Source organism: Triticum urartu, chromosome 4 (genome assembly GCF_003073215.2).
Source record: "Triticum urartu cultivar G1812 chromosome 4, Tu2.1, whole genome shotgun sequence".
Taxonomy (NCBI): Eukaryota; Viridiplantae; Streptophyta; class Magnoliopsida; order Poales; family Poaceae; genus Triticum; species Triticum urartu.
Genome location: NC_053025.1, coordinates 26,114,338 through 26,131,658, shown reverse-complemented (window position 1 = coordinate 26,131,658; position 17,321 = coordinate 26,114,338). Strand labels below are relative to the sequence as shown.

Here is a 17,321-nt window from a genome sequence, read left to right as displayed (position 1 = left end):
GAAATCACATTCCTGTAAAGCGTGGCAAAAAAAACAAATTCAGTGCTCCAAAATGCTTTTGAAAGTAGCTTTTTCAGAGTACCGATTTTGTTTTTTTTGCCACGCCTTCTAGAAATGTGATTTCATGGCGAATTTTTGCAAGCACTTAAAACTTTTGTCGATGTTTCTCCCAAAAAAAATTTGGATTTTTTTTAAAAAAATTAATTTAGTTTTGATTTTACTGTTCACCCGAGCTCATTTGAGCTCGGGTGCAGAAACTCCGCGTCCCATATATATCGCGCAAAATCTCGTCACCCGGCTGAGTGTTCTTGTTAGTAATTATTATTACTCGTATTGCCGGTTTAGTCATCGATGAGCTACTCGTGCATGTCATGTCATGACGGAGGCATATCGTATACGCACGCAATTAACTACTCCCTTTGTTTCATAATTCTTGTTGTAGTTTTAGTTCGAAGAGCATGCATGTACATCGATCTGATTTTTTACTTGGCCTGCAAAGAAAGCTTATTATTTTATCCATGTGGGAGTGCAACGGATGATGCAAATTATCTATGTTGCGGGTAGCTCTTCTTAATCTTAATCAGATGGCAATTTCTCCCTTTTCCCATGCATGAAAAGCACGGCCAAACATCTTTCCGTTGCACCGTCCGGATTTTCTTTCTTTTCATTGGGCTTCTGCTAGTCCTGACGTAAATATGAAACATAGTACCTAACGAGCATCGATACCCATGTTGCACTAAACTAGCGAGATGAATATATAGTGCTGTGCAAAAATCTCGGTAGGGACAGCCGGCGGAGAGTTCCTGTTGTTACTACTACTTCTCGTGCATGTCATGTCAGTTGCAGTTGCAGAGTATATATATATGCAATTAACTATGGACATCGGTCTGATTTTTGACTAGGCCCGCGAAGCAAAAGCTAATTCTTTTTCCATGTGGGAATGCAACGGATTGATGCAAACACCCCGGACGGACGTTGTTAATTCATTTGTTTGTGACGCGCGCAAGTCGGCAAGTGCCAATATCATATCATAAAATTAGGGTTCATGACCAGCATGCATGATCGTCGATGGTTCCAGGCCAACTGCAGCCCAGCCAGAAGTAGGCATAAACAAACCACAAATCAAGCATATTATTCGTGCACCAAAACCCTGGCTTTATTAGCCAGCCTTCTTTTTGCTCTGCCCTACACGGAGTCAGTCGATGATCATCATCATCATCATCAGCGCGGCTGCTGGCTGGTCAGTGGTTACACACAGGACCATCCGATACTTGTCGCGTACCGAGCCGCGGAGGCTGCGAGCGGGCCCGGCGTCCCGACCCGAGGCCCTGGCACTTTCAGCTATATATGCTCTCCTCTCCACCCGACGCATCCATCCATCAATCAACGACGTCTCCCTCTTGCTTGCTAGCTGGACGCTTAAACCCTCTCCCAACTCTCGAGCTAGCTGGTGCATTGTCGTCTCTTCTCCAACAGCCAGCACGCGTAGAAGTACAACGACCATGGGAGAAGTCGCCGCCGAGCTGCTGTACGCCATGGCGCCTCTGGCTCTCTCCGGCGGCGGCGCCGAGGTCGCCGGCAGCTGCGCGCCCCTGCTCGCGGAGCTCAGGGTGCGTCCGTCGATCTTTCCCTCGCCGGACTCTGTTCTGTCCTTTGAGTTTTCAAGCGCTGTGGTTTGACATGTGGAGTGGATGTGTGTGTGTGCAGCAACTGTGGGGGGAGATAGGCAAGAGCCGGGAGGAGCGGGAGCGGATGGTGCACGAGCTGGAGGCGGAGTGCACGCGGGTGTACCGCCGCAAGGTCGACGAGGCCACCGGCGAGCGCGCGCTGCTGCACCAGTCGCTCGCCGCCAGCGAGGCCGAGATCGCCGCCCTCACCGCCGCCCTCGGCGCCGAAAACTCCACGCAGTTCAAGGTACGTAACTTACTTGGGGCCTTTGGCAGCCAGGCGGCAATCCGCTTCTCCTTTCCCGGCACCCATCTTGTTTTTTTCTTCAGAACTTACTTTGAGGAGTAAAAAAATAACCCGCGTTAATAGTATTAATTACGAATGTAAATGTTATATTTTCAATATTATGATATTTACATGACCAGTCAAAATCTATAGTTTTGCACTCCATTTTAATTTTAGAGTCAACCCAAAGGAGGTCCATTCGAGCACGAGGCACCGGAATTCTAAAACTTAATAGTCCAAGTTTAAAACCTTTAGCTTTAGCAACCGCAAAAAGACATTTAGCTTTAGAATTGATATTGATACAAAGGCTGGGGATTCCCTCCTTTTCTAAGAAAAAACCTTGATCTCTATCGGTCTAAGATTGTCGACAATATTTCGTAAACATACATTCTTTTCAGCCTATCCATAAAGGGAAATATAGACTTGTAACGAATAGTTTCACAGAATCAAGCTCTTTAGTACCGTTATTTAGAAAATAGTACTGATACCACGATGAAGAGAGAAATGGAGGCGCCTGTCATGTGGGTCCTAGCTACCTAGGATGGCACCGTGGAGCGGTCAACTTGCCACAACAATAGTCATAGCCTGCGAGACTCGTTTGGAGCCAAATAGACCCTTTAAACGAGTTTAGACTTTAGAGACACAAACATGCATTGTAGGAGTAGATGGAGTAAGGTGGAAGCCCATCACATACTCCTACGTTGATCATGATTCTGAACAATGACACAAAACAAGTGTAGCTTTGTGAAACCACTTTTTAAAGTGCAGTTCGCCGACGGATCAATAATGCATGGGAAGTTTTAAGGTACTTAATCATGATTCTGTATCGAGTCTGCTAACATTATATTAGTTATTATACACGGTGTAACAGAACTATACATGCAAAGGATTGTTCGTTGAGGCCTCTGTTTAACTTGCTCGCTGAAGTCATGACCTGTTTACTGAAACTCACTACTCACTATTACGGTTTTTCTTCATCTTTATTTAGGTGAACAAATGGACCGTGTCGCTGAACGAGCGGGTGTCATCGGCGACGGCTCTGCTGGAGGAGCTGCGGACGATGAGAGCAGAACGGAGCAAGCAGTTCTCTGACATCCGGTCGGAGATCGAGAAGATCAGCGCCGAAATCGCAGGGCGGAGCCACGGCCAGGACACCTCCCCCAGGGCCGGCGACGGCCATGACCTCACCATCAGGAGGCTGGGCGAGTACAGGGCACGCCTGTCCACTCTTCAGAAAGAGAAGGTAAGAAATTTGTTCTGAAACATCAGGATTTCACCGCTTTTTTGTTCTGAAACATCAGAATTTTACAGCTTTTCGTTTGACAGTCGATGGATGCATCCGACAGGGATTGCTTAAAATAAGCCCTCCATCAAGATATCCAATCGATTTTACTACCTTTGTTTAAGACGGACCTATCAACAGCTAGTTAGTAGGACATCAGATCAGGTCCTGCACTGTCCATGATGCTGTTAAGTTGGCTAATCGGTCCATTCAGGTCAACACTTTCCTACCAATCATTATAGCGATTTTATGATCTTCAGAAGATCACAGCGAGCCAAGGATTGTGATTTTTTATTAAGTATATATAAAATGTTGATATGTAATGACAATCACGATGGTGACAAGCTGACGGCTACTGAAAATTTGTTGCAGTCGGATTGTGATTTGCCAAGTACTAGTATAAAATGTTGATATGCAAGTATATGCAACAATCATCTGGATATGCATGATGGCGACAAGCTGACGGACATGCAATTTTTTGTTGGCAGTCGGAGCGTCTGCACAAGGTCCTGGAGCACGTGACGGAGGTGCACTCGCTGTGCGACGTGCTGGGCGAGGACTTCATCGCCATCGTGAACGAGGTCCACCCGGGCCTGCACGAGGCCGACCCCGGCAAGCCCACCAGCATCAGCGACACCACGCTCACCAGGCTCTCCCAGGTCGTCGCCATGCTCACCTCCGAGAAGGCCAAGCGAGCAGCCATGGTACATACCAGCGTACCACCACCGGTTAACCTTAATTAGTTCGCCTCTGCTTCCAAGCCCCAACGTGACGCTAATGGTTACTCCAATGTTCGCAGCTGCGGGAAGCCGTGGTGCCGCTGGTGGAGCTGTGGGACCTGATGGACTCGCCGGTGGAGGAGCGGCGGGGCTTCCAGAAGGCGGCGGCCGTCCTGAGGCCCGCGAAAGAGGAGGTCCTGTCCTCCGGCGTGCTGTCCATGGCGAGCATCAAGAAGACGGAGGAGGAGGTGGAGAGGCTGACGAGGCTCAAGGCCGGCCGGATGAAGGAGCTGGTGCTCAAGCGCAGGCTGGAGCTGGAGAACATCTGCCGGAGCATGCACGTCGAGCCCGACGCCAGCACCGTGCCCGAGAAGTCCATCGCGCTCATCGACTCCGGTACGTACTACGAGTTCAGGCTTCAGACACTGCAGGCTTCTTGTTCAGTTTTACTACTGGGAAAGAAAAAAATTCAGACACACCGAGCTTTTCTTTACTTATTACTGAAATGCATTTCAAATGTGGATGCAATTCTAATGGTGACCGCATCTTACATATTATCAGGCCTCGTGAACCCTTCTGAGCTCATGGCCAGCATCGACGACCAGATAGCCAAGGCCAAGGAGGAGCATCAGTCGAGGAAGGACATCATGGAGAAGATCAACAAGTGGCTGCTGGCCTGCGAGGAAGAGAAATGGCTCGACGAACACAACGTGGTATGTCTCCAGATCTTACAATTTGAAAGAATGCGTACTATCTGGGTGCATTGGACAGTGATCTCTGGGTGCTGATCTCGTCTGCTGGTTTCATTCAGGATGAGAACAGATTCAGCACCGGCAGGACCGCACGTCTGAACCTGAAACGCGCCGAGAAAGCCAGGGTCATCATCATGAAGATTCCTGGTACATTTTGATGAACCATTTTCTGAATTAATACGTTATTTGTTTGATTGAGTGGATTTAAATACCTATATACATACTAGTTGAAATTTTCCAAAATATATATCTAGTTGGGAATGTGTTTGTGCAAAAATAACCGACTGTTCGTTGATCTGCAGCTATTGTTGATAACCTGATGAGTCGAACGCTGGCATGGGAGAGCGAAAGGAAGAAGCCTTTTCTGTACGACGGGGTAAGCTACCTTCAGCTCTACTGCACCAGCATACGAACTGCGAACAATTTCCATGGTAGCTGACGAAATGTTTGCCTCTCGTCTCTTGTAAAGGCTCGCCTAGTGGCCGTGCTGGAAGAGCACAAGCAAGCCAGGCTGAGGCAGGAGGAGGAGAGGAGGCGACTCCGGGTAAGTAAATAAAACATCCTCGCTCTCACTGCATTTTGGTCGGCATTTGCTAGAATTCTTCTGGATTCTGAACTCACCGGAAGTAAATTGATGGCGTGTTGCAGGAGCAGAAGAAGCTGCGGACCCTGTTCAGCGAGAAGGAGACGATGCCGCGCCTGAAGAGGCCCAGCGGCAGCGGTGGCTTCAGCAGGACGCCGGAGCCGAGCAGCATGAACCGGAAGAGGGTCGACGCCGGCAGGCTCACGTGCTCCGCGCCGTCCATGCGCAGCAGCAGCAGCGGCTCCAGCTGCGGCGGCGGCGGCGGTCGTTCCTCGGCCGAGCTCGACAGGCCGCGGTCGTCGGCCGCGGGGGCCGGGCGCTGCAGCGAGCTCCTGCAGGGCGCGCGGCGGCTGTCGGCGTCGTCGTCGTCGTTCAACTACGTCGCCGTGGCCAAGGCCGGCGGCAGCATGTCTTCGTCGCTGGCGTCGCTGTCCTGAGCTCACCGGGCCGATCGCGGCCGCTGCTCCCACATTTTTTCTTCCTTTTTTTCGTTCTTTGATGGTAGGGGAAATAGCATGGCGGAAAAGAATTTGGTATCTTGTGTGTTTTCGAATGATGCTGTTGTTTTGCTGCCGGAAGCTGTTGATGCGATTCATGTTTCTTTTACGGAGTGGCCGTGTGTAAATACTTTCACTGGAAGAAATGACAATATTGTGCAACTTTGCCACCCCGATTCTGAACTGTGAGGCAATGCTTTTTTTTAACATCAATACATACGTGTATACACTCATCGTAGGTGTCTCGTCGTGGACGAGAACGTCTCCTCCCACTGAAAACGTATCGTCGAAAATTCTGAAATAAATCTAAAAATAATGCGAGCATCGGGATTTGAGTCCTGGTGGGATGGGGATACCACTGTCTCTTTAACCATCAAACCATAGATTGGTTCGCTCTCTAAGGCAATGCTGCACGATTTGCTTTGAGAGAGAGCTCTCTCTCTGATTAGAGTATCTTCAGCTGTTGGCTCTCCAGGCGGCGATTTTACGCGCACCCTGGGGGCGAGCCGGCGCTTAAATCGACGCGGGGGTGAGCGGGTTCCCAGTCGCTCGCCTCAGGGTCGCCCCGGACGTGTTTTTTTATTTTTTAAAAAAGCTGAATTCGATGAAGTTCAGCAAAGTTCGGCTAAAATTCGGCAAACTTGTTATTCATATTAAACATGTTCGGCGTTTTACATAAATTATTAAAAAAACCTGATCTATGGGGCGAAGAACTCGATCAGCGCGGCGAAGTCGTCGACATCGCCGCCGTCCTCGTCGCTGTCGGCGGCCTTCTCTTTCTTGATGGCGCGGTCGTTCCTGCTGGACCCCTTCCCGGCATCTCCATGGCGGACAGGCGGTGGCGGCGCGTTGTTGTCGTCGTCATCGTCGTCGTTGTCCTTGAGGATGACGGTGCCTCCCTCGTCCCTGCCACGGCGATGAGCTTCAAACCGCGCGAGGGCGGCGCACTGGCGCTCCTTCTCCGCCTGCAGCCAGTTGTCGCGTGCCCATTTGAGGGCCGCCTCGTCGTCGAGCGCCTCCTCCTTGACGCCGCCGGCGAGCCCGGGCTCCGTCTTCACGACGGGGAGCCCTGGCTCTGTCTTTGTCTTGACGAGTCGGGGAGGGGCCGAGGACGAGGCGCGGCCGCCGCTTTCATTGATGACGATGCCGGCCGGGCAGGTACGCCGGCCGAGCGGGGTCTCCGCTGCGGGCTCGGCCTTGACGCCGAACACCGCCGGAGAACCAAAGGAGTGGGAGGAGGAGTGGGAGGAGGAACGGGATGAGGACGACGAGCTGGAGACGAACCTCCTTGGCATCCATTGCCCGGCACCGCGGCGGGGCACCGGAGCGCCGGCCGGCCCTCGAGGGTATGTGAGCGGCGGGTTGTTGCGCCCTCGAGGTGCGCAAGAACCTCATGGAGTGTCCGGCCGGGGACGGACCATCACAGCCGTCGCCCCTCGCTGTTCCACCGGCCGCCCGCCATCATCGGTGCTCCGTTGGTGGAGGTGAGGCGTTGCTCCTGACAGCGCTGGAAGTACACCGCCCACGCCTCGTGGTTGTCGGCGGCGTACTGCGGGGAGGCGCGCTGCTCCTCGGTCAGCGACGACCGAACACGGTCGACCTCGCTGGCGAAGTGATCGGGGCGAGCGATGACGTCTGGCAAGGGGGGATGGGGACGCCTCCGGCGCCGAGCCTTCATCCTGTCGGCCCAGCGCGCATGTCTGGAGGCGCCGGAATGTTCGCCTCGAACAGCAGGTACGCCTCCCACGTCTGCAGCGAGCGGCGGCCGAAGCCGTTGGCCGCCGCTCCGTCGCTGAGGAACCGCTCGCGCATTGTCGTGGATGGGCTGGGAGAGAGGAGAGGTTCGTCGGCGGTGGAGAGAATGACAGAGAGGTTCGGCGGCGCTAGAGAGAGACAGGGAGCACGACGTCTGTGGCCAACAGCGGGGGTGGGACGACGCTTTTTATAGCCGCCGGAGAGGCGTGTGTACGCGGGACGAGGAGTGAGGCGGCGCCGCCCGTGAAGAGCCGCCCCGTAAGGAATCAATGGAAGCTGACCGGCGGCAGCCTTGGCATTAATTCCCCGCGGGAAACCGAGGCGTTCGCGGGACGACGAGACGAGTGTCGCTGACTCGGCGGGCCCGTGGCTTTTTCGCGCCAAAACCATTTCGTCCGGCGCCCCCGAGCGTCCCCAGCGCGCCGGGTTCGCCCTGAATCCGCCGGCGCAAATTTCGGTCCGAACCGGTGAAAATTAAGCTTCTAGGGATGTGATTGGGCCAATTTTTATGCATCGGCGTGCAAAATTCATCTGAGAAGAACGTTTTGGGGGCTCGGCTAGAGATGCTCTTATCATGCTAGGGTGTTGCGTCCTGCCGGCGTGAGGAATTTGCTGAAGCACAGTCGACCTCTGGATTTTCCTTAGAATTTAGCTTCCCCGATTACAAATTATGAAAGCTTCATTCTTGTCCTTGTAGTACATCCGTACTAAAGTCTTACTGCAGGTAAAGGGTTCACGGAAATATGGAATTGGGGAATATATAGGAACACTACCATCGTTATTACTTCGGTCTTTTTTATATTTGGATTGGATGTACTAAAAAGGAAAGGTCCTTTTTTTCTTTAATTGTCATGGTGACACATGCGCGTGCATCATTCTCACACAAACAAAAATCAGTTTGTCTAATTCATATCTAGATATTTTTTAAGGATGTCACATTAAGCTCTCACAAATATATAATGCAGCAACAGCTAACAAGAAACAAAAAAAATTAGGACAAAAAAAATAGACCACAAACAAAGTGAAAATCAGTTTAGATGTGATATAATTATGTGACATCTAGATGTGTTTTAGACCGATCCAACAAAAATATGCCTCTAATGCTAACTCCAAGGCGGACCCATAAACCTCCCTTAACCGTTCGGATTGTGTTGTCCAGACCGCGGAAGCGATCCAACGCCCACATGTATCGGTCCGCGGGGCGGTACGTGATTTCTTCCGAAAATTGGAGACAAAAGTGTGGGAGGTTTACGGGAGTCCGGACACCCGAAACGTAGGACCCCGACACCCCCGGCCCACCCAATCCCTCTTCCCGGTCCCATTTCCTTCCACTCCGCCCCTTCTCCCCTTACTTTGCATCTGCACCCTCCATCTCTGTCGCCGTTGTTGTTCGTCTGTGGCCGCCACAGAGGCATTGCCGGACGTCCGCAACCAGCACGGACGCGTCCGCTCGCCGTTCTGACGGAGCTTTCAGCCTTGGAGCCGTTTGTATCCAGGTCACACCGCCCCCCGTCATTGAGCTTATTTTCAAATGTTATGTCATTTTTAGAGTACGAAGGATGATGAGCTACTCAACCATGAAGGATGAGTTGTTGTGCGATGCGTGGCTGGCCGTATCCGCGGAATTCGTAGGCAGCACGAGAGGGCCACCCTTCTGGGAGAAAGTGCATGAAAAATTTCACCCAGAAAAGCACATTGCGCCCTACGACGTGTACATCATGCGACCATGCAACATGAGGTCGTTGTCGTATCACTTGCACGCTATCCAGGTCAACGTCATCTAGTACTGCAACTTGATCAGTCAGCTCGAGGTAAGGTGGCCATGGTACACAGGCATGGAGGAGATGGTAAGTTTTACTTCCTTTTGCTAAACTTGTTGATTGATTCATTCACTCAATATTGGTCTACACATTATATGCAGCCCGCACGCACCGCCATGATGTATCACATGTCAACGGGACGGCCATTTACGTGCACACACTGATGGATGAAGCTGAAGGAAAAATATGTGTGGTAGGACATGATCCGTTCCTGAAAAACTTGTTGGACATCCGAGATCTAGCCGAATTTGAGACCTTGTTGTACTAGAGTTAATTTACATGTTATGTGGATGATTTGTGCTATTTTCTATTCAAACCTTGATGAATATCGGCCGGTTTGAATGAATTTTATCCAGTTGGTTAAAATGTGGTTTAAAACATATGCGGCTAGTGTTGAATGGTTGCCTCCCGCATCTATGTCCATAGACTAGCTCTCTGTCCGCGGACGAATGCGAAAGATCTTTTGCAGGTTACTGTTGGAGATGCCCTAACACATACTAACAAACTTAAGCATTAAAAAACTTATATATTTATAAAATGTCAGGACTTTAATTTAAACTTTGTCAAGGCATCACCTCATCTATCTTCCAAGCAAAGCATAAAGTGGAGGAGGACCAGCTTTATGCTATGGGAATTGCAAGGGCTACAAGCATAGATGATTTATACTTGGCGTCTCAAATCCGTCTTATATGTTCGGGCAGGCCCGGTCGTAAAATTTTGATTCAGACGGACGCCTCAAACGACCCTCAAACGCCCGGATTGACCGGCACCCTCATATTCAGCCCAAATATAGGGTGAATATGAGGGCGCCCAAGCATGCCCGCTACGTCGGACCCGGCCCATGTTGGCTCACCAGACCCTACATATATTCCTCCCCATCCGCTCGCTGGAACAAACCCTAACCACTTCACTCCAGTTCCCTCTGCTACCCAAGCTCGTCTCCGGCGCCGTCGGTCGTCTCCGACATGGCGGGCAACGGATCCGAGTCCTTCACCTCCAGATTTGTCGACCCCGAGCTCATCCCTCGCGGCCCCGAGGAGGAGATGGTCGTCCAGCTTGCGCTCCGTCGCACCTGGGAGGAGGCGCTCGGACTCCTTCCGTCGGGAATCCATTGCCTCCGCCCAAATGTCATGGATCCAGTGCTAGGCCAACCGTGGTGGCCTCGCCGGAGGCGGTGCGGTCCGTCCGGCGTCTGAACACGGTGGCGAACGCGCACCCCCTCCGTTGGCGCGCCGAGCATCAGGACGCACCATGTGCCTGGCCCGACGAGAACATGTCACGGCGTGCCCGCCGTGCCAGGCACCGGGAGCGGGAGGCGGCAACAACCCTCGCAACAGTGGACGTCGGCGGGGCGGAGTTGCATTCTCCGGCGCCCCGTATGGCGCATCAGTCCGGGCACCGCTACCGCATCGTGGTGGACGTTGGCGGCTCGTCTCAGGATGGATCCATCGATCTGACGTCCACCGACACCGTTCGGGTTCCGGGCTCCGACGAGGAAGAGTAGGGTATGGGAGAAGGCGACACCCGAGTCCCGTGAGCCGGCTGTGTTCCATGCCCTACTTTACCTTGCCAACGACCAAACCAACATTCTGAGGGACGCAGCCGGCCGCTAGACATGGCCACGGCAGAGCCGGGCGAGCGGGGAGCGGAACCGGACGAAGCTCCGCTCAAAGTTCGCTGCGTTGTATGTAATAATATGGATTTGAGGTATCCGTATGTAGAATGCATTTTTTAAAGCGTGACCGATCACTGTCCGCGTCTGCGGGCACGTCTTTGGGCATTTTAGGAAGTCCGATGTAGATGCTCTCAAGGCATCACCTCACCTATCTTCCAAGCAAAGCATAAAGTTGAGGAGGACCAGCGTCCGGGGAGTTGCAAGGACAGCAAGCATAAATGTAAGAGGAGCGCATGTTTTGCCCATACGCGTGTGCCTACTCCATCTCGCTCCGAAGTCCGAAGAACGGAGCCGGCGTCCGTCCGGTGAGCGCCGGCGCCAAGGCTCCCGTTCATGTCGACGTCCGGCGAACGGTGACTTGTGACGGTCGGAGGTGGCGGCACTATCGGCGTAAGATGGGATCAGCTAAATTTTGTAAATATTTTTTGTGATAGCATCTGTAAGAGTTTTGCACTCAACCAGCCAATATTACGGAGTTGTTATGCCATAGAGGCTTAAGCCAAAGCAGAAGGGACTAAAAGTGACAAGACACAAAAAAGAATGCTAAAACTAAGGGCAACACCTATTCATAAGCATTCACCCATGTCTTCTGAAGATCGCCATGACATTAATCTCCAAGGTGCAGCAAGCTCGTTTCACTCTCTCCCCCAACCTCCTCCGATCCTTTTCTAGCAGAGCCCAAAACCACGCCCAGACTTTTGATGATACAATGGTATATGCCAACCTGAATTATTTATACTAACATATCAACCCGCGCTACTACACGGGCTAGTAATTTTAGGAGAAATAAGTATTAGAAGTTGCTGATTAATTTATGCCCATGGCTAATAGTAAAAACTGTTTATTTTGCTTTTTATTGTTTGTTCATATTTTACCAAAATAGTAACACAGATACTTTGCAATCTTTATCTAGTTGTGATAGACTTTAACTACCAAGGCCACTATATGCCTTGTCCACATGGCACCGCAACCAAAGTTTCCCTAGGAAATACAGAACAGCATAGGGCGTGTGTTCCCTCAAAAAAAAAAAAGCATAGGGCGTGTGTTTCTTTCCCGATGTGTGCCTGAGGTAACCGTAGGGGTATGATCTTTCCCAACATTTGCTAATTCACTTCAAGGAAACATTTAAAGCGTAGGGGAATTGGTGATTTCTAGTAACACCTTCATATGTGTTTGCCTGTGTTAAGTTGAAACAATAGCATAAGTTCTACATCCAAAATGGAAATCGATGTTTAAAGAAAAAGGATATACCCCTCGGCCTCTGCATCTGGACGATGCATGTAAACATTTTATTAGTTATTCACGAAACGGAAATCGATGTGCTCATACCTTCATGTATAAATGTATATGTGGTTTGTACGGTGAACGGTGATACACGTTATGCATTACACCATAGTTTTTTTTTAATATTAACAACAGCGGAACTGAAATAGATAATATAGGCATACTTTGGGTTATTCTATTAATAAAAAATGTCAGTAATTTATTTATAGACAAAATTAGGGAATTACTTTTTATTATCTTTTATAATGGAATATGCCGCTTATTAGATGAAGATTTAGAGGTTAATTTAAATTATTATTTTTATAATAGCGTAGCTGAGTAGTTTACATATAAATTTAGGGGGTTGTTTTAGACTCTATTTTATAATGACAATTGTGAGCAGTTTCTTTTAGAAAATAGAATATATCCAATAGCTACCATTGTTGCTGGGGATTAGTAATATTAAGATTAGAAGGAAAATGGCACATGCCACTCTTCTAGTTTATCTCCTGGAAAAAGGTTATTAGTGTGTTTCAGACAAAATGTTTAGTTTCTTAATAGATACTGTAATTGCGAATCTGACAATGAAGTAAAGCTGATAGTTCGCGAACCCATATAGGTTCTCAAGCATGCGACGGCGTAAGTCGCCATGACAGTCGACAACCATGTCGATGGAGGCCAGATGGCGAAAGAACTGCTCAGGTACGGTAATGGTAGTAAGCTTGCTAATGTATCATCTTTATTAATGGGTCCTTCGGTTGCTTTTTTTCCGATTGCTTATTTTTCATCCCTAATAATTTCTTTCTCCCGTGCTGAAAAGGTTCATAGTCCCTCTCCGACATCCTTTCCGGCATTCTCAACTTGTTAAATGGTTCATGGCAGGTCCATACCCCTTCATGTCCTTGTGTTTTGCTAATGTGGCAGTGCCATGATTGATGAATAGATTGAAAATTTCTCTTGTAAAAAAAATGAAATTTGGGATCGATAGATGAAGAACGGGAGAGCACTGATTTTTCTTTTATGAAGATATATAGTAGGGTCTAATTACATAATTGTTTGGCCAACAAGCGGTAAAATTCGCGTCTAGACATAGTGGACGCTATGTTGGTACTGCCACGTCAGCGAGAACATGCCCACGAAGGGGTATGGATCTTCCATGAACCACTTAACAAAGTTTAGAGTGTCAGAAATGCATTTTGCAAATTCATGGACTTTACGAAAATTCTACGGGCCTATTACGGGGTCTGTTTGTTAACTTCTCCATCCCAGCTAAGCTTCCCCATAAAAGCCCATTGTCAAAGCTCTGGACTTAGTGGCACCACCATATAAGTCTAGGAGCCGCCTGTATATTTAACTCTGTATAGAAAAATAAACCTAAAGTACACATACATGCAAAAAGCAAGCGATAGAAAGAGAGAGAGAGGGAGTGTGTGTGTCCAGTGTTTGTAAATTTTTTAAAAAAGTGAACTCGAGAGAATCTACTATACATTTTCCTTTCATGGTGCATCTACAATACTCCGCGTATAAAATTTGGTCAAAGTCAAACTACAAAAAGTTTGGCCAAATTTATATCAAAGAATATGAACATCTACAATACTACTAAAACTATATAGTATGAAAATACATCTCATGGTGCATCTGATAATATCGATTTCATATTGTGAATGTTGATATTTTTTAATATAAAGTTAATCAAATTTTACAAATCTTTACTTTGACCAAACTTTATACGCAGACTAAGAAGAAACAGAGGGAGTACTTTAATTAAAGTCCCCAGGACCCAACCAACAATTTAAGAATATTGTTAGGCCATATAGACATACTGGTAAACATATGTTAAACTCGTAAGCATATGATGATATGAATATGTGCACACCATTATTACCTGCTGAGTATAGACTCATACATACATCCGCACCAATGCACGCACGGTGCTTGTGCATTGATTCCTGTCGCACCAATGTTCGTGCAGCGTGTCCTCCGCACATCAACTTTGGGACAAATGGGAGGTGCAGTGCTTGGTCCTTGCCAGCTTCACCCTGCAGGCCTTCTTCCTGTTCGCCGCAGGCATCCGGCGGCGCAACAAGTCCGCCGTGCTCCGCATCCTGCTCTGGCTGGCGTACCTGTCGGCCGACTACGTGGCGGTCTTCGTCCTCGGGCACCTGACCATGAAGATGGACGACCCGCTGGTGCTGCTGTGGGCGCCCGTGCTGCTGCTCCACTTGGGCGGGCAGGAGACCATCACGGCCTTCTCCATGGAGGACAACGAGCTGTGGAAGCGCCACCTCCTGGGCCTCCTCACCCAGGTGGCGATGGCCGTCTACGTGGTGGCCAAGTCCTGGCGCAGCAGCAACGGCGGGCTCCTTGTCGCCCCCGTCGCGCTCATGTTCGTCTCCGGCACCGTCAAGTACGCCGAGCGGACATGGGCGCTCAAGACGGCCACCTCCGACACCATCAAAGACAGCCGCATGAGCGACCTGTACGAAACCATGAAGACGAGACAGGGCGAGCCTTCTGCTGCCGCCAGTTCGGCGGTCCGGATCCAGAGGTACAACCAAGACATTGTTGGCCGTCAGAAATGGTGGCTCCAGGAGGAGTACGCCGACCTCGTGCAAGCGGCCGGCGACAGCTTCCCCAACTGCATGAACGCGCTGATGGACATCCCTGTCTCGCCATGGGTGCAGCCTCATATATTGGGCATGGCCGAAGAGATCCAGAGCCTCCGTGGGCCGGCAGGTGCAGGCGGCAGCAGGGAGGACACGTTCCCGTCCAGGGCGTACAAGCTGGTCGAGATCCAGCTCTCGCTCATGTACGACCACCTCTACACCAAGGTTGGCCTGCGGTACGCCCAGCGTTGGCCGGTGGTCGGCCTCGGCCTGCCGCTCCTCACGTTCGCCACCACCTTGTCGGCTCTCGCGCTGTTCGCTGCGGCGGCGAGGAAGAAGGGCAGCGGCGCCGTCGACGTCGCCGTCTCCTACGTCCTGCTGGCCGGCGCCGTGGCGCTGGAGGTGCTTTCGATCCTGACCGTCACGCTGTCCTTCCGCTCCTACTGCTTCCTGCGGGACAAGCTTGGCGCCGGCGGCAGGCTCACGCCGGCGGTCTTCTGGCTGGTCAGGTGCCTGAGACCCTACGACAAGCCGCTGTGGTCCAACAAGTGGGCGCAATACAATCTGCTCGCCGGATGCATCAAGGAGAAGCAAGCCGGCGTGTTCACGAGGGCGATGCGTCGCGTCGGCCTGGCCGGGGACACCGAGCTCCGCCGCATCTCTGACGAGACCAAGGCGCTCATCTGCAACGAGCTGGACGACGAGCGGAGGCTGCACGTGTTCAGCCACGCCCGGGGCACGGCGATCCTGTCGCTGAGTGGGCACGGGGTGGGCTCGCAGCTGCACAAGAGCATCTCCAAGGTGGACTTCTCCACCAGCGTCGTCATGTGGCACCTCGTCACCGACATGTGCTTCTTCCTCGGCGGCGAGCCGGCTAGGGACGGCCGCCGGCACATGGCTCTGGCACGGGAGGTTTCCAGCTATCTCATGGACCTCGTCATGGAGCGGCGCGTGCTAATCAGCAGCGAGGGCCACGTCGCGCACCGCAAGGCCCGCGACGAGGTGAAGCGGATCCTGGAGGGGGCGAGGGTCGACGCGGCTGACGCCGACGCCATGAGGAAGATGCTCGAGGCCGGCGGGGGCGCGGTGCCGGAGGGGGTGGACTCGTACGAGTCCATGCGGCCGGTGCTGCCCAGCGCGTGGAGGCTCGCGCAGCTGCTGCTCCAGCAGGACCGGAACACGGAGACAGGTGGCGGCGGCGGCGCTCCGTGGGAGATGATCGCGTCGGTGTGGATCGAGATGCTCTTCCACCTCGCCACGCGGTGTGAGGCCGGCTTCCACGCCAAGAATCTCAGTACCGGCGGGGAGTTCATCACTCATGTCAGGTTCCTGCTCCACAATCGGGGGATCGGCTGGAACTTCATCATTGGCCGTTTAAATTTACAGTCTCGCTAAGTTCCGGTCAGTCCACTGAGACTATATCCATGAGATCTTACATTAAGATCCGTTCAAAAAAAATTCTCAGTTTATCTTTTTCTCTCTAACATGTCACTTGATTGAGACTTGTTTAAGTCTCAGTCGACTGAGACCTAACCACAACCTTAAATTTACTCAAGAATCAATTCATTTCCCGTTAATATAAGGGAGAAAGACTTTAATCAAGTTTTAGTTTTAAATTCAATATAAGAGAAAAGGTACTGTTCTATAAACTCTTCCTATTTCGCACCATTTCCTTTATTTATTTTTGTGTTGTCAATGCAGGTGGGAAATGATCTTGCACTCACATGTGAGTCGTCCTTTCGTATTTATTTTCTTTTATTTTTGAAGGAAAAGGAGTGCAACTTACTGAGCGAACCATATGTCCACAGAGATGGCATGATCTAGATTGAATATATATTTCTTGTAGTGAAAACGCATGAGAAACTGGAAAATATTATTGAATTATTGGAACACAATGTTTGGCTTTTATTGTTCTGAAACATCCTAATGTTTTACTCTTCAAATCAAATTATTCCTTCCATTTTACAATAATTTTCAACTATTACTTTCTTATTTAAAATTCAGTTATTTTATCTTTAAAATACATGTAGCAATGTTAGGTACCATTGATGAAGATTAGCAAATTAGTGTTCCCATGTTTAACAAAACTAGTCATTGTGTACGTGCAATGCACGTTAATTTGAAAGTATATTAAGTGCATGCGGATATTAAGTAGGATATTATTTACGTGTTATTATGTGATTAGCATTATATTTGGCATGAAATTAACTGCACGCTAAACGTGTTGAGCGCTCGACATTGAAGTAGTCTAGGTCGTTGGATTGACATGATTTGATAACCAAGATTAATTGGATCTGCCCCTTTGAGTCTTTTTATATTTGTATAGATGTATAGATGTATAGATGTATAGATATTACTGACATGTTAACCTATAAACACTATCAGGTCCTTGGAGTCTGGAACCAACCTGTGGTTG

General features: G+C 50.1%; 2 protein-coding genes across 2 annotated transcripts; both read left to right on the top strand.

Annotated features, from left to right (window-relative positions):
• The first annotated feature begins 1,202 nt into the window (after positions 1–1,202).
• Positions 1,203–5,958, top strand: LOC125554561 (65-kDa microtubule-associated protein 6-like). The gene is made up of 10 exons (XM_048718082.1): positions 1,203–1,610; positions 1,708–1,914; positions 2,942–3,196; positions 3,724–3,939; positions 4,035–4,350; positions 4,516–4,667; positions 4,766–4,853; positions 5,009–5,082; positions 5,176–5,250; positions 5,355–5,958. Exons 1-10 carry the CDS (start codon positions 1,203–1,205, stop codon positions 5,724–5,726), a joined length of 2,163 nt encoding a protein of 720 aa, XP_048574039.1. The 3' UTR covers positions 5,727–5,958.
• A 5,310-nt stretch (positions 5,959–11,268) lies between these two features.
• LOC125553452 lies at positions 11,269–16,797 on the top strand. The gene is made up of 4 exons (XM_048717233.1): positions 11,269–11,426; positions 12,919–13,001; positions 14,272–16,306; positions 16,607–16,797. The coding sequence occupies exons 2-3, from the start codon at positions 12,949–12,951 to the stop codon at positions 16,298–16,300; spliced, it is 2,082 nt and encodes a 693-aa protein (XP_048573190.1). The 5' UTR covers positions 11,269–11,426; positions 12,919–12,948; the 3' UTR covers positions 16,301–16,306; positions 16,607–16,797.
• The last annotated feature ends 524 nt before the right edge of the window (positions 16,798–17,321 follow it).

Excerpts from the sequence above, each read along its gene's own strand:
- LOC125553452 (XM_048717233.1), top strand. The coding sequence starts at position 12,949 with ATGACAGTCGACAACCATGTCGATGGAGGCCAGATGGCGAAAGAACTG. Across the intron at positions 13,002-14,271 it reads ATGGCGAAAGAACTGCTCAG|CGTGTCCTCCGCACATCAAC; the intron begins GTACGGTAATGG and ends ATGTTCGTGCAG.
- LOC125554561 (XM_048718082.1), top strand. The coding sequence starts at position 1,203 with ATGATCATCATCATCATCATCAGCGCGGCTGCTGGCTGGTCAGTGGTT. Across the intron at positions 4,668-4,765 it reads GGCTCGACGAACACAACGTG|GATGAGAACAGATTCAGCAC; the intron begins GTATGTCTCCAG and ends GGTTTCATTCAG. Across the intron at positions 5,251-5,354 it reads AGGAGAGGAGGCGACTCCGG|GAGCAGAAGAAGCTGCGGAC; the intron begins GTAAGTAAATAA and ends GGCGTGTTGCAG.